This window comes from Myripristis murdjan, chromosome 1 (assembly GCF_902150065.1).
Source record: "Myripristis murdjan chromosome 1, fMyrMur1.1, whole genome shotgun sequence".
NCBI lineage: Eukaryota > Metazoa > Chordata > Actinopteri > Holocentriformes > Holocentridae > Myripristis > Myripristis murdjan.
In genome coordinates, this window is record NC_043980.1 from 38581332 (window position 1) to 38595149 (window position 13818).

The 13818-nt window shown below is 39.9% G+C and overlaps 1 protein-coding gene across 1 annotated transcript; it reads left to right on the forward strand.

Annotated features, from left to right (window-relative positions):
- Positions 1-1431: 1431 nt before the first annotated feature.
- stx3a (syntaxin 3a) lies at positions 1432-13685 on the forward strand. The gene is made up of 10 exons (XM_030054204.1): positions 1432-1797; positions 5059-5133; positions 5288-5387; positions 5659-5733; positions 6639-6709; positions 7485-7593; positions 8205-8278; positions 8463-8597; positions 9185-9295; positions 9737-13685. The coding sequence occupies exons 1-10, from the start codon at positions 1768-1770 to the stop codon at positions 9812-9814; spliced, it is 858 nt and encodes a 285-aa protein (XP_029910064.1). The 5' UTR covers positions 1432-1767; the 3' UTR covers positions 9815-13685.
- Positions 13686-13818: the final 133 nt, after the last annotated feature.

Sequence of the window (13818 nt, forward strand, 5' to 3'; positions counted from 1 at the left end):
GTCAGAGCTGATGGTAAGTGTATTCAGTTTAATTCCTAAAGCCTAACAAGCAACAGCGCTTTCAGCATCAGTGGTGTTGAGTGTGTGGCTACACCGGCTTCTTAAAATCTTAAAAGATCTTAAAATTCTTAAAACCTTAAAAATTTTAAAGTTTTGCATAAAAAAAACTGTTTTTATTTAAATTAAATTAAATTAAAACTAAATCCAAATGAAACGCAATTGTCAATAGCGAGCAGGCAGTGAAATAAAATAAAATAAAATAAAATAAATTAATACAAGCTGTAGCCCTGCACTGTGAAGTTCCATAAGCTGCCCTGTGTCCAATAGACATGTTGTGATTTTTGTTCTGGTTTGCGTGCCTCTTTTTCCTGTGTGGTGCAAGCCTTTTTTACCTAGACTGGTGATGTTCAAATGATGGATCCCGACCCACTGGTGGGGCCCAGTATGGAGACTGGTGGGTCATGGGAATGCAACATAAATTCACTCTTTTCTCTATAACTGGAGATAGTAATTTCTGAATCATGGAATGTAATCCTATGATGATGGGTGGCACTGTTTCTTACATAAATCAGAGCCCACCAGGCAAAAGCTCAACTGACCATCACACCCTGTGAACTTAGCAATGATGACTAGAGAGTGGTTGCAGGCAAATCTGTAAAACCCTGAACAACTGATCTGCTCCCTTAAAACAATAAATAAATATCAAAGTGAAAAACGCACCACATATGAGGTGCAATAGGTCATTTGTAACAGTTCAGTAGCCTGTTTTAAAACATATTTCAGGCTTTAAGATGTGGCAAAAATAGATGTTTTTAGAGTTTAGGTGATTTTGAGAGTGTGATTATTGTTACTCATCAAATACAGGTGACATAACAACTATTAAAACTCAAAAGAAGGGATTTAGAGTTGAACAAACCACAGCCACACTGTTCAGATAGGAGTGTAACTGAAATTTCAGTCAAAAAAAAAGGCAGAAAACTCAAATCTATGTTTTTAGAGCAACATCCACAGAAAATACCAATCAGCATCATGAAGATGACAATTTTATAAAGTCACTCTGTTTCTATACAGACCTACTGATGGTAAGGTGAATTGGCTATTAAAGGTTAATATGTGGAAAACTCTATTTTATATAGCTTATACTACCCCAACCTAATAAAAGTCCATTTTAAATACATTTTAATACATCATTTAAACGCAACTATAATCATATATTTTAATTTAGTTGTTTGTGCTGCTGGTGCTGCTGGCCCTCTGTAAGGTTATGTTTCCATTTGTGCGTTATAGACCTCAGTGCGTATTTTACGCACGACAGAGAGAGGGAGAGAGAGAGAGAGGGAGAGAGAGAGAGAGAGAGAGAGAGAGAGAGAGAGAGAGAGGTTTATCTTCCTGAACACTACCGTTGTCCTAATCCGTTCTTAGAGGATAGAGGCTTAGCGGAGCCTCAGGTTGGAGTGGCCGTTGCCATATTGCCCACAAAGACTCACTCCAACGGCCAGCACCTATTATTTATGCATGCATGTGATTTACTTCTATTTTGTTTTTACTCACCTTCATGTCCTCGGCTGTTCTCTTGGTCAGAACACTTTCTCCGAGACATATCTCTAGGTTTGACTGAGGGGGGTTACTCATTTCCCCAAGGCTAATTTGGTGGCCATTTTAATAGCTGGTGTAGATTAGGCCACCGTTGTCCAAGACCTGCGAGGCTGCTGCTGCTGTTATTGTTGTTGTTTTTGTGTTGATTTCAGAAGCCACAAATTTCTCAAGATGAAAGACCGCTTGGCGCAGCTGAAGGAGGTATGCAGAGTTGTTTCTTATATTTGCTGTGGGATAGATAGAAAGAAAAAACTATGAAGTACCTGTTGCTACTGCAGGCCTTAATGTAGTAGTAGGCAGCCTGTTAGATGATCTGCTACTGCTGTGGCAGGACAAGTGTTCTCTAATCTGATGCCAGTTCATGAAATATATTTTAGGAGGAAAAAGACACCCACTTATTCTCAAGGGGGGGAAATGAAAAAAATGCATAGATTTGAGCAACGAACAGTATAATCTATAGTATGAAGTGAAACATATTAAAACAGATAGATAGATAGATAGATAGATAGATAGATAGATAGATAGATAGATGTTATTTTCAAACCATATGTACACCACAAACACAATATATGGAGAAAAAGTATGCCATTGTAACTTTCTCTTGTTTTTATGTGTAATTATATTTTGACAAGTGATGAATTTGCTCACAGTGTGTAACAGCTGGTCAGGACGTGTAATATTCCTCATGAATATCATATTATAGAAACGATATGTCAGCCCATGTAGAGTGTGTAGTATTTGAACATGGCTAATTAATGTGCCTTGGTTTGCGGTGCGCGTGCAAGGTGCGCGTTTAACCTGCAGTTGGCCTCACGTGACACCGGAAGGCGAGCGAGCGAGTCACGGTATAGCTGCGGGGGGCGCGTGCGGCCGCTCGCCTCGTTCCGACGTCGCCTATTATTGCCTCAGCACGTGCTGTAGTATCTTCATTTCCTAAGATCTGACGAGCTTTACTTGAAGTTGGGAATTGGCAAAAACCTTAACATTTTCTTGTCCAGCTCTAGATCAAATAATATATCACAGTATCAATCAATCAATCAATCAATCAGTAAATCAATAAAAACTATAATAATAATAATGATGATAATAGTGATAATAGTATTAGTAGTAATATCTTGATAGTCCCTCTCGAATAATTTATCACCTTTACCAAATAATATCTTCTTGTCCAACTCTAGATGAAATAATCTACCACCTTATGAATAAATAAATAAATAATAACAATACTACTAATAATAGTTGGATCTTGTTGGTCCTTATGTCTAATAATTGATTGCACTGACCAAATAATATCTTTCAGTCAGCAACATCAGTGAGTAGTGGATGTAGATAGCTAGTAGAATGAAATAAATCATGATGGGAAGCATGATGACATTAACAAATATACATTCATTCTGAGGCATAAGCATTACAACTGTCAACAAGCTGATTATTCTGAGTATGTTCACTTGGAGCAATTAATCCGACTATTGTCCTTATTCTATAGACAATAGCCCCAACAATGGGTTGCTTATAGAATACGTTGACCTCTGACTATGGCCTTACATGGGTTAAGATAGTAAGAAAATGCTATTACAAAGGGCATTTCTTATTCCAGGTTCCATGGTCTTAATGGGGTTTATATTGAAATATTGTAGTCCATGTAAACCTAGTTTCTGTCAGCTGTCTCCTGGCTTCTTTGCTGCACTGTGGGACACTAAAATCAGACATGGCAACTTTCCAGTCAGTGCTTGTGGGTGTATCTTGTCCAGAACTGCAGTGGGATTCATAATAACACTGTTGTCCCGCCGCAAACAGAGTAAACACAGCAGCAGCATCTTCTTTGTGCCAGGAAGCAGCAAATTCATGATTTTAATGAAGTACAAGCATTACAGTGACACTGCAATGAAAAATGACATGTCCACCATTTTGGCTCAATATTTCATCATTATATGTCATTATACATCATTATAAACCATTATACCATACATTAACTAAATATGACAATTCATGCCAAAATATTTTATAGCAAATCTTATGATATTACTGCCTGGTTTCAAACTAGAGTGTGTAAAAGACTCGCCGGTCCACCATAGGAAAGTGTGTCAGCTCATTAGCTAACATTTGCCATTGTTAGATAATGAGCTGACCTTAACACGTGAAAATGTTACCTGATAACTGACTCTGACACTGTTTCCTCTGGTGGACCAGTGGGTCTGTCACACACTTTGGCATGATATTGGGCTGGATATTGTGTGTCAGCGGGTGTACAGAAGAATTTCAACTAATAACACCTTCTCAGATTTTTCAATAACTATGCCATCTCCCCCTTCCCATCAAATGATCCCTTCCCACATTGCATCCCACCATAATAACATGCTTCAACTACAGGATGTGCAAACAAGACACAGCCTTATAGTGACTTTAATAGGGCATCTGACATGGTGAGCCATGGATCACACTATTATGAGCTTGTGGGTGGTTCACTAGGCTCCATCTCTATTGTGGTATTGTGTGATTACAAAGTTTTTAACAAGCAAATCATGCATTTTTCTTGCTTTGGTATTGCCTCTCATAACTTGAGCTAGAGAACAAGCATAAATTAAAGCAAAATGCTGGCATATTTTGGTAGAGCGTTGTATAGTTCCCTCGATGTTATAGAGTCCACACGGTGGTGAAATATCCTCATTAGTTGCCCTGTGTCACCCTGGACTGATAATCCACAATGCTGTATTTCTGTTTTTCCATCCACTTCCATAGCAAAAGAGCTCCCAAAATAACACTTTTAGAGCATAAACAAATGTAAATAAAGCCGAGTATGCCAATATAAAAAATAATAAGTCCTGGTACCCATTTGTTAAGGGAATCAAACAGCTTTTTCTTTCTTCTTATTGTTCTTATTTTTCTGTTTGAATTAGAAAATAGATCCAGCAGGTAGTAGAAACATCCGCATAGTAACCTTGCACTAAGAAGAAAGAACCTGATAGCACTGTCACAAATAATTATAAGTATATGAAAAAAGCATGCAAGCCACTGCTGTGAGAAAGGCCGACAGTCATCTCCACCACGTTGTCATTTGTTGACAGTAATTAGACCAAGCTTTTACAGACAGTTAATTTGATATTAGTAGACCTATGTCTAAAAATGATGGACCTTGCATCTTGGATAGCTGCTAGGATGTAGGAGACTGTGGTGACACCACTGATCAAAATTGTCATCCTTATACTTTCTGTCATTGTACTTAGTGTAAGGGAATCTACAGTAAATTTAAACAATTTAAACAATTTTAGCGTTTTGCAGGGGACCCCTTGTGGTCCATGGAGCTCGGTTTGGGAACCATTACAGTATGTTTCATGGCTTGGGTTCTGGTTGATACCTGAGTACCTGACTACTTGCACCCACTCATTAGTCTCTCTCTGCTTCCGTGTGTGTGTGTGTGTGTGTGTGTGTGTGTGTGTGTGTGTGTGTGTGTGTGTTTAACAGAAAAGTGAGCCTGGAGGAGATGACATTGCGGTTCCAGTGGACAAACAGGAGTTCATGGATGATTTCTTTGCCCAGGTATTCTCTTTGTGTTTTTCTGCCTTTCTGTCCTTCTCTAAAAGGTAACATTCCAGTAGCTTACAGATCTGTCTGACGTGTGCGCGTGTGGGTGGGCTTGTGTGCACGCATGTGTGTGTGTGTGCATGTTTTCATGTGTATTTGCATCTCTCAGATTGAGGATATCCGCACCAGCATCGACAAGATCGACGAGAGTGTCACAGAAATCAAAAAACTGTATTCCACCATCTTGTCGGCTCCTACATCTGACCAGAGTAACTGTCTCTGAAACACACACATACACACACACACACACACACACACACACACACACACACACACACACACACACATGCACAACAGAACAAGCTGGTCATATGGCAATATGTATGAATGCAAAGTTTTTGGTAAATAGTCGAGTATATAACAGATATATGCTTATTTGCCTTGTAAAACCTGCAGCTCTGTCCACAGACAGTCTCTATTCATCAGCTCTTGTTATTAATAATCACTTCTGTCTTTATCTGCCTCCACTCTCACTTTCAGAGACACAAGATGATGTTGAAGCCCTCACCAATGAGATCAAGAAGGCAGCCAACAATGCACGAAACAAACTCAAGAGTCAGTATTCTAGTATACTAATGTAGTTATTTATATACGTGTTGAATGGCTATCTATCTATCTATCTATCTATCTATCTATCTATCTATCTATCTATCTATCTATCTATCTATCATATGTATGTATATTACACACACACACACACAGAGTGAGAGCATTATGCATATTATATTCTCAGTGTGAAAATATAAAATGCTTAATATGCTGTTTGTACAGCTGGCCACCGAGTGGTGGTAGAGGAAAAGCCCTGAGGTCATCAAAGTTGACAGGGTTCATCCTCCGAGGAGCATCAAATTTCAAAACTCATCCAATTTCATGGCAATATGTGCAATAGATGGTGAATATCAAATGTTATATTTTGGCCTAAGGCTGGTCATCCAAATCAAGAGGAATCTTCTTCTGAGGAGTATTAATGCACTCACCAAATATAGCAATCCACCCACTAAATTTAGTGATGTCTTATGTGCAACCAAGACATCTTAGCCTCAGGACAGTGCTAGAAGAAACATCATGAGGTCACCACAGTTGACAGGGTTCATCCCCAGAGGAGCATGGGTGCATTCATGTCAATATATGTTGTTATTTGAGATTAGGGGTTGTTGCCTTTTGGTTGCTCAATATTCAAAAATGGTCCTATTCTAGAATTAAAACAACAAGACCTCCAATCCACACGACCACATAGGCTGTTTGTTCCAACCCTTTAACACAACCAACAGGATTTCCTAAATTAGTAGTGCATACGGGCCTCATGAAGGTCTCTAATATGAACCAAAGGACCCGTTTCCTGAGTGAGCTCATGGAGCTTGTGGTGAAGGTCACAGGTCAAACCTGAGGAGCTCCATAACAATAACAATGTTTCCTGTCCTGTGTGTGTGTGTGTTTGTGTGTGTGTGTGTGTGTGCCAGGTATTGAGCGCCAGCTGGAGTCAAACACAGATGAAAGGGCTTCAGCTGACCTCAGGATACGCAAGTCACAGGTCAGACAGCAGACCACAGTCGGTGCTATATGTCTGTGCTGTTACATTGACATATAAGCAAGGCTGGGAGGGTGACTTTTAATACGTATTCCATTACAGAGTACTGAATTTTATGTATAATCCTTACATTTATGTATTATCCTTGGTATTCCTTGGTTTCAGTGGAGAGTTTGATCATAGTAATGATCCAAATGCTGATAAGAGCAAGTCTCTGGGCACAAAAACGATCTCCTGGCAGCTTAAAACCAAAAATATCAGTATGTTGGACTTCACAAACTTCAAACTTCAAATATCATTTCAACCTAGTACTAGTATTAAGTGGTTATGCTTAATGCATCAATTATAAATCTAAGTGTTTTGCCAGTTTCTGGGGCAAACCACTGGCTGTTAATTTGAAGCCCAGGAAACTATGGGCAGGATCTTACTTTGAAAGGTTTAATTTCTCCCTTTTAACAAAATTAATTTTATTTCTCCCATTTAACAAAAGTGTTTTCCCCCCTGCCTTTTCTGAAAATTTTGCCAAATTTGTGATCATTTTTTATTTTATTTATTATATATTATTTTACCTTTTTTGTTGCTAATTTTCTGGTCATTTTCTTTTATTTTTCCTCATTTCTTTTTAACTTTTGAGTCATTTTTTGCAAATTTGCTCATCACCTTTTTCCCCCATGTTCTTGAAAGAAATCAAATGAAAAGGCCCATTCAAGGTGTTAATGCTTTTCCTCAGTTTTTGCAGTTCATTCACAGGGCGCCCCTGTGTTTTATTTCCCCCCAGCATGCGATCCTGGCCAAGAAGTTTGTAGAGGTGATGACAAAGTACAATGAGGCTCAGGTTGACTTCAGAGACAAGAGCAAAGGACGGATCGCCCGACAGCTTGAGATCAGTGAGTTACAGTCGATTCTAACCATTATCACCATCAACCGCTTTCCCCATCTCAAAGTCAGGTAGAAATGTTTATCTATTTATTCTTTCTTGCACTCATTATTATTTAGATCTTGTTTTTTTATGCACTAGTTATATAGATTATATTTATTTATTTAAACTGCCCCACAATTCCATCTCTGCTGTAATCCGGAAGCCAAGCAATGACATTTTGTTGCGAAAAACTCACTGCTGTGTTTTTTTTGTGCAATGACAATAAAGAAAGTCTAAGTCTAAGTCTAAAAACTTTATATGTGCTAGTGCAGCCATATGGGCCTTAATATCACATCTCATGTCATAGTCTCTTGTAAGGTTATCATGACCATTAGTACCATGGTATTGATACACATATGGATAGTATGACAGTCAAGGATGAGGATGACATATTCTCTCATAAACTGGAATTGTCAGCCAGCTATTCCAGTTGCCTATAATATGTTATTGTAGTTATCTGTCCTGTAAAAGCAAATCTGTCTCTCACTCTCTGCCCTGCATTTTTCTAAGCTCATTAGCAAATTCAAGAAATTTACTTAAATATTATATATGTATAACTGTGTTTTCTGTGCATCCTAGCGGGGAAATCGACAACTGATGAGGAGCTGGAGGAAATGCTGGAGGGAGGCAACTCAGCTGTCTTCACTGCTGGGGTAAGACTGTGTGTGTGTGTGTGTGTTTGTAAGTGTATTGTGTTTATCTTTCAAATCTTCCTCCCACCGGGTTGGAAGCTGTCTTTGAGATCAGTTTTTGATAGGGTCGTGCCTACAGTTGGTTTGTAGGGATGATGGTTTGTTGGTTTTGGTTTGTTTATGGTTTGTTCCCTGCCCCCTCTAGATCACAGCCTCAAAGATCGACCAGCAGGCCCTGAATGAGATTGAGGCTCGGCACAAAGACATCATGAGGCTAGAAAGCAGTATCAAGGAGCTCCACGACATGTTTGTTGATATCGCCATGCTGGTTGAGAACCAGGTACACACACAAACACACAGAAATAATCACAGCTTGCCCAACTGCTGCAAGAGTTATTTCTCATCAGGTGTCAGTGGCAAAGTAGCTGCCGTGACATTGCTTATTGGCTGTGACCAAGTTGCAACCACAGAAACTGAACTGGGTAAAACAAGCATGGGCCTTTGGTTCAGTATTTCTGGGTGGTACTCCTTGTCAAGGCAATCAACTATAAGTTTTCACTGATGTCACTGTGTCATTTACGTGGAGTGAGCCGATGCACGGGCTAATGCACACATGTTCTATTTTCAGAGGTAAATCAATAGAAGAATTCTGAAAATAACCCAGTCGCTATTGATTTTGATACAAAAAAGAAATTGCTTTGTTAATAACTTTGTTGCAGCTAATTATGATTCATTTAGCTGACATTCATCTAATTAGCTACTATTAGCATTAGCCTGAGATAGGCTATATATTAACTTCTACCAATTAAATGCTGGAAGTTAAATGCTGGAGAAAGTATGAGTAGAAAACTGTTGTTGTTTGTTGTTGCTGCAGTCCATCAGGTATCTGCTGTCCCTCATCATTTACCTTGTCCCACCCTCCTCCAGGGTGGCATGATTGACAGGATTGAGAGCAACATGGACCAATCAGTGGGCTTTGTAGAGAGGGCAGTGGCTGACACCAAGAAGGCTGCCAAGTTTCAGCAGGAGGCACGCAGGGTAAGTTGGTGCTGATGCTGCATTCGTGGCAAACGTGAATAACTTTATGAGCAATTATACTGTTTTGAAGATATTACACCCATAATGATGGGACTGAGCGTTACTGATACATTTGACTGCAGCACAGACTGACTACTAGCAATCCCTTTTTCAAATTGACCAGACTGAGCTGCTTCTGCTGCCAGTTCTACTATGTGCAGAGTTGACTCTGTTCGTTTTGGCTGTTTGAGTCACTGGATGGGGGTCAATCCCAGCTATTGAGATAGAGATGGAGTTGAGTAGTTGTCTCCTGTCGGGTTGCCTGCTCACCACCAGCAGAAAGTTTAGCCAAACGTTTGAACTTCCCTGGTCTTTGTGTGTGCCATGCAGCAGTGTGAAAGTGTTCATTTAACACCAATTTCCCCATTTCTAACTTTTCTCTTTCTCTCCTCTGCTCTCTAGAAACAAATGATGATCTTCTGCTGCTGTGTGATTTTGGCCCTCGTCCTTGGTTCCTTTGTCTACAGCTTCATCAAATAGACAACCTGACTGAGGCCACCCAGCAGCTGAATTCACTCTGTGTGGGACAAAACAGAGCAGAACCCCCTTCAGGTGGACAGAAAACAAAGCCTGGGCTCAGTTCACTTTTAATTCAGTCAGTTCAGAATGAAACCTTTTACAACCATTTCATGCCAAATGTTTTTCAGAATTTAAATTTTGGACAAAAAAACAATCTAGTTTCTGGATCAATGATACTGAAACTAAAATGAAACCAGCATTGAAGAATATGCACTCCTCAGTCCTGCCTCATCACTGTCAAGGGGTTGAAACCTTCAGGCATGTTGTACCTCTGGGTACACCCAATCAGTGATATCACAACAGGTATTTGTAATCAGGTGTCAACAGCAAAGTACCTGTTGTGACGTCACTGATTGGGTGTGGTCAGAAAATGCAAAATGCTTGAACATTTCAGCCTCTAGAGACCAGGGCACCGGGTGATTTCTGCCAGTGTTGACTCCCTCTAACTAAACTCCAAAGCCAACTCTCTGTAATGCCTGACCTCTAATGATGAAAACTAGGGTACAAGTGGTGACATCACTTTCCACCAAAGACCAGGCACCTCACTTTTCACCATTAGAGGTCAGGTTTCACCGAGATTTGGCTTTGAGGTTATTCTTTAACCTTTCAGGATTTCTACTGTATGTTATTATTTGGTTAGGCTGTCCCATACTCATTTCGATCAATTAACAGAGATAATCCACTCTAAATCTGAGTGCTTTCCCCGAAAGGTTTGCTTGGAATGATCTGATCATGCAAAACTTGAGCACGATGGCCAGTTTTTATCATTATTAGCATATCTTCTGTTGTTCTTGTGGGCATCTGAATGGGGTCAGAAATGAACAGATTTTGGTTACTTGTCTCTTGTACAGGACTGTGAGGGTGGGGACCGTGGCAGGGTGGAGTGGCCAAATGTGTCCCATTCAAACTGATCAGATACAGTGCAGTGGTTTTCATGAAATTCAAGTCAGGCTGCCTGTCCCAACATTAAATCCCATGCCCTAGAAATCATTTCATCTGTGGCTTTGAAGCCATGTACACAGTATGTAATTATATTTACTTAAAAATCACTAGACAGGAAAAGTGTCAGTCACTTATTTCATATTTGCCGTGCTACCTAACAAATATTTACTGAAAATCCTACACATAATACTGAGTTGTTGATTATTTACACATAGATTAGGGTGCCAGACCTTAGGCAATGACCCAGGAAAAACTTGTACAATTCATCAACCCTTTCTCCCTTGTCACCTGTAGACTTGTACTAGAGGTTTTACTGTGTTTTTGTGTATTTTTTAAGAATAGTGTCACAAGCCAAACAAAGCATCGTCAATCAATCCTGAGCTCATTTAAAACCACAACAATGGTATTATGATTGTATTTGGTTAGAACTCAATCATTTTTGCAAAAGAGGGCTTAACCCCCCATCAGTTCGTGATACTGTGTATGGATTGTTAACCTCACTTTTTCGTAGAAATGCTGCCACTGAATATCTTTAAGAGTGTGATTTGAATCATCTCAATCAGTAGAGTGATTTTGATCAAGCACTCAGAGCCCAGACAGTGAACACTGGGAAAGTGACTTAACGGGACATTGTAAGTCTTTGCAAGCATGGTTGGGTCCATCACTTTCACATCGGTCTGTCCCCATCAAGTGGAATCTCTTCAAACATAGAACCTGCAATTAGACTTACTATATTGGCCTTTTATTCAAAATCAGACACTGGCCAATCATCATAATCCACCTCCAACATGATGAAGTCATCCTCTTCCTCAGAGCTCGCCAGCGGGTGAAAGCCAACCCCAGATTTACTCTCATAGTGGTACCTTTTTTCTGCGATTTTTGTGGCTTCCTGTTGGATATCATGCTATTGATCTGGCACTGCGCGCTGTTATTGGCTGGGAGCTACACACCCACTGCCCAAAGGGTGGCGGCCAGAAGTGTCCCAAGCTCAGCAAAACAAGAAAATCCAGGCAGAAGGCAGGGTCTAGTGTGTATCTGCAGAGGCCCTATAGCGTGAGTCCGGACCCATCAGAACTCAGTGGGTTGGGCCAGGTTCAGACAAAAATTTCGAAATTATGCTTGGGTTGGGGTTAGGTTCGGTTGCATCGGCATTATGATAGTGAAAAATAATGGACCTACTGTCTGTTTTGGGCAAGTTCTTGTACAGTTACAGAGTTTATGTGATGACATTTAAGGCAACATGTAGGCTTTTTCAGGTAGTAAATGTAACCTACTGATGTGGCACAAGCAACATCTTTGGTTCGGGTCAGGTTCAGACACAAAAAAGAATACCTGTCATGTTTGTGGTTAGGGTTAGGGTTACAGTTTTAGCATCATATGATGATCACATGAGGTTTCAGAGGCTTTTTCATACTGACACAAACAACATCCTGGATAGCATACTCCCATTGGGCATACGTCTACCAGACATCAAACTGGTGGTCCAACGGAAAGACTTCAGATTTGAATTCAGAAACACATTTCAGTCCAACCTAATCTGAAAAATGAACAGCCGCAACGGTTTCCATTTGAATGTTATGAAGGTGAATTGAGCTCAACCCTGCTTGCTAGCACAAATTGCACACTGTCATCTCAAGTACCCCTGATTCATATTAGATATGAAGTCATAAAGTCCCAGTAACTATCACAGCTTTCCTGCAGTATGCCCACAGCACTGCCACTTCATGGTACATGCCTGTTAAAGTCAGTATCAGCAGCACTGGGACAGGCGTCTTTTTTTTTTTTTTTTTTTTTTTTTACTTTTGCCTACTATATTATTGTTTTAATGTTGAAAACATACCACTTACACAATTCTTATGCTATTGACTATGCCTGCTGTTAAAAGTTCATGTCATGTCATGGATAAGCACCTGCTGGCTTGCTGTGACTCCATCTGTCCTTTATAGCAGGGCTGGGTTCTAGTCACATTTCAGTTCAATCAACTGAGTCACTTTGATTAAAAATGAAAATACTGCAAGACTTCTGATGTGAGAAGCTTGTCACATACAACCTGTTGAAAGATACCTGAGATTACTTGCTCTATGATCTATGAATAGAAATTAGTCATGGAACTATTAGCTAGAAATGGACTTGATCACAGCCCTGCTTGAGAGCGGCCAGACAGTATTATTTGATCACGCTGACACTGCCTTGGTGGTCCCCTGTTGTTTCAGGTCTTTGTATTTTTGTGTTGTTTATTGCAGAAATTGCTTTCATTTTTAATGTTTTTTTTTTTTTTTTTAAATGGCCACAAATGTACTTCCAAAGAAAATGTTGTTTTTGCTCGATACCATGGTTTGAATCTGTTTGGCCTTTGACTGAAATTGAGTCCTTCCTCTTGGCCCCAGTTCCAAAACTGCATGGCAGGAGTCAGACCATTGTTGGTCTCTCCTTTCACTTTCTTTTTTTTTTCTTTTTTTTTTTTTTGTGGATTTCTTTTGCGAGAATGGGTTGGAGCAGAAATGGGTCATTGGCTTATGCTGCATTCAAGTACACCCCTTAAGCATCTACCTCCAACCTCAGAGAATTGTAGAATTTAAAAAGTTAATAATCACGAACCTGCTGCATTATAGGATGGAGACGAGAAGGCAGGATGCAATTTGAGGAAAGACCAATCATCTGCCATGGTTCAGTAGACTACCCTAGCCCCCTTAAATAGATTTTATAGTCATCATTTGATAGTATGCCATTTGGGTATCATTTTTTGTCCTTCATACTCATCAACTTATCAAAATGACTTGTAGTTATTTATAAAGAATTGATCTCAGTTGTGAGAATGCAAACTCAATTACATGGCTGTTGTAGCTTTGCCCTTCGGTTGGCCACAAATAAAATGAACATGTGATCCTTTTTCTGATGTATGTCCTTATTTGATAATCTGCTGATGATTATTTACAGTTGGTGGCCTTGATTGCCGTGCTCGTCACATTTGGCATGTTCCTCTCGCCGTCCTCTAGCTGTGCGTTTTTGAAAGACAGGTCGCC

Bases quoted from the DNA above. Each gene is read 5' to 3' on its own strand.
- stx3a (XM_030054204.1), top strand. From the start codon at position 1,768: ATGAAAGACCGCTTGGCGCAGCTGAAGGAG. The intron at 8,279-8,462 runs GTAAGACTGTGT...TGCCCCCTCTAG, and splicing joins CAGCTGTCTTCACTGCTGGG to ATCACAGCCTCAAAGATCGA. The intron at 9,296-9,736 runs GTAAGTTGGTGC...TCTGCTCTCTAG, and splicing joins TTCAGCAGGAGGCACGCAGG to AAACAAATGATGATCTTCTG.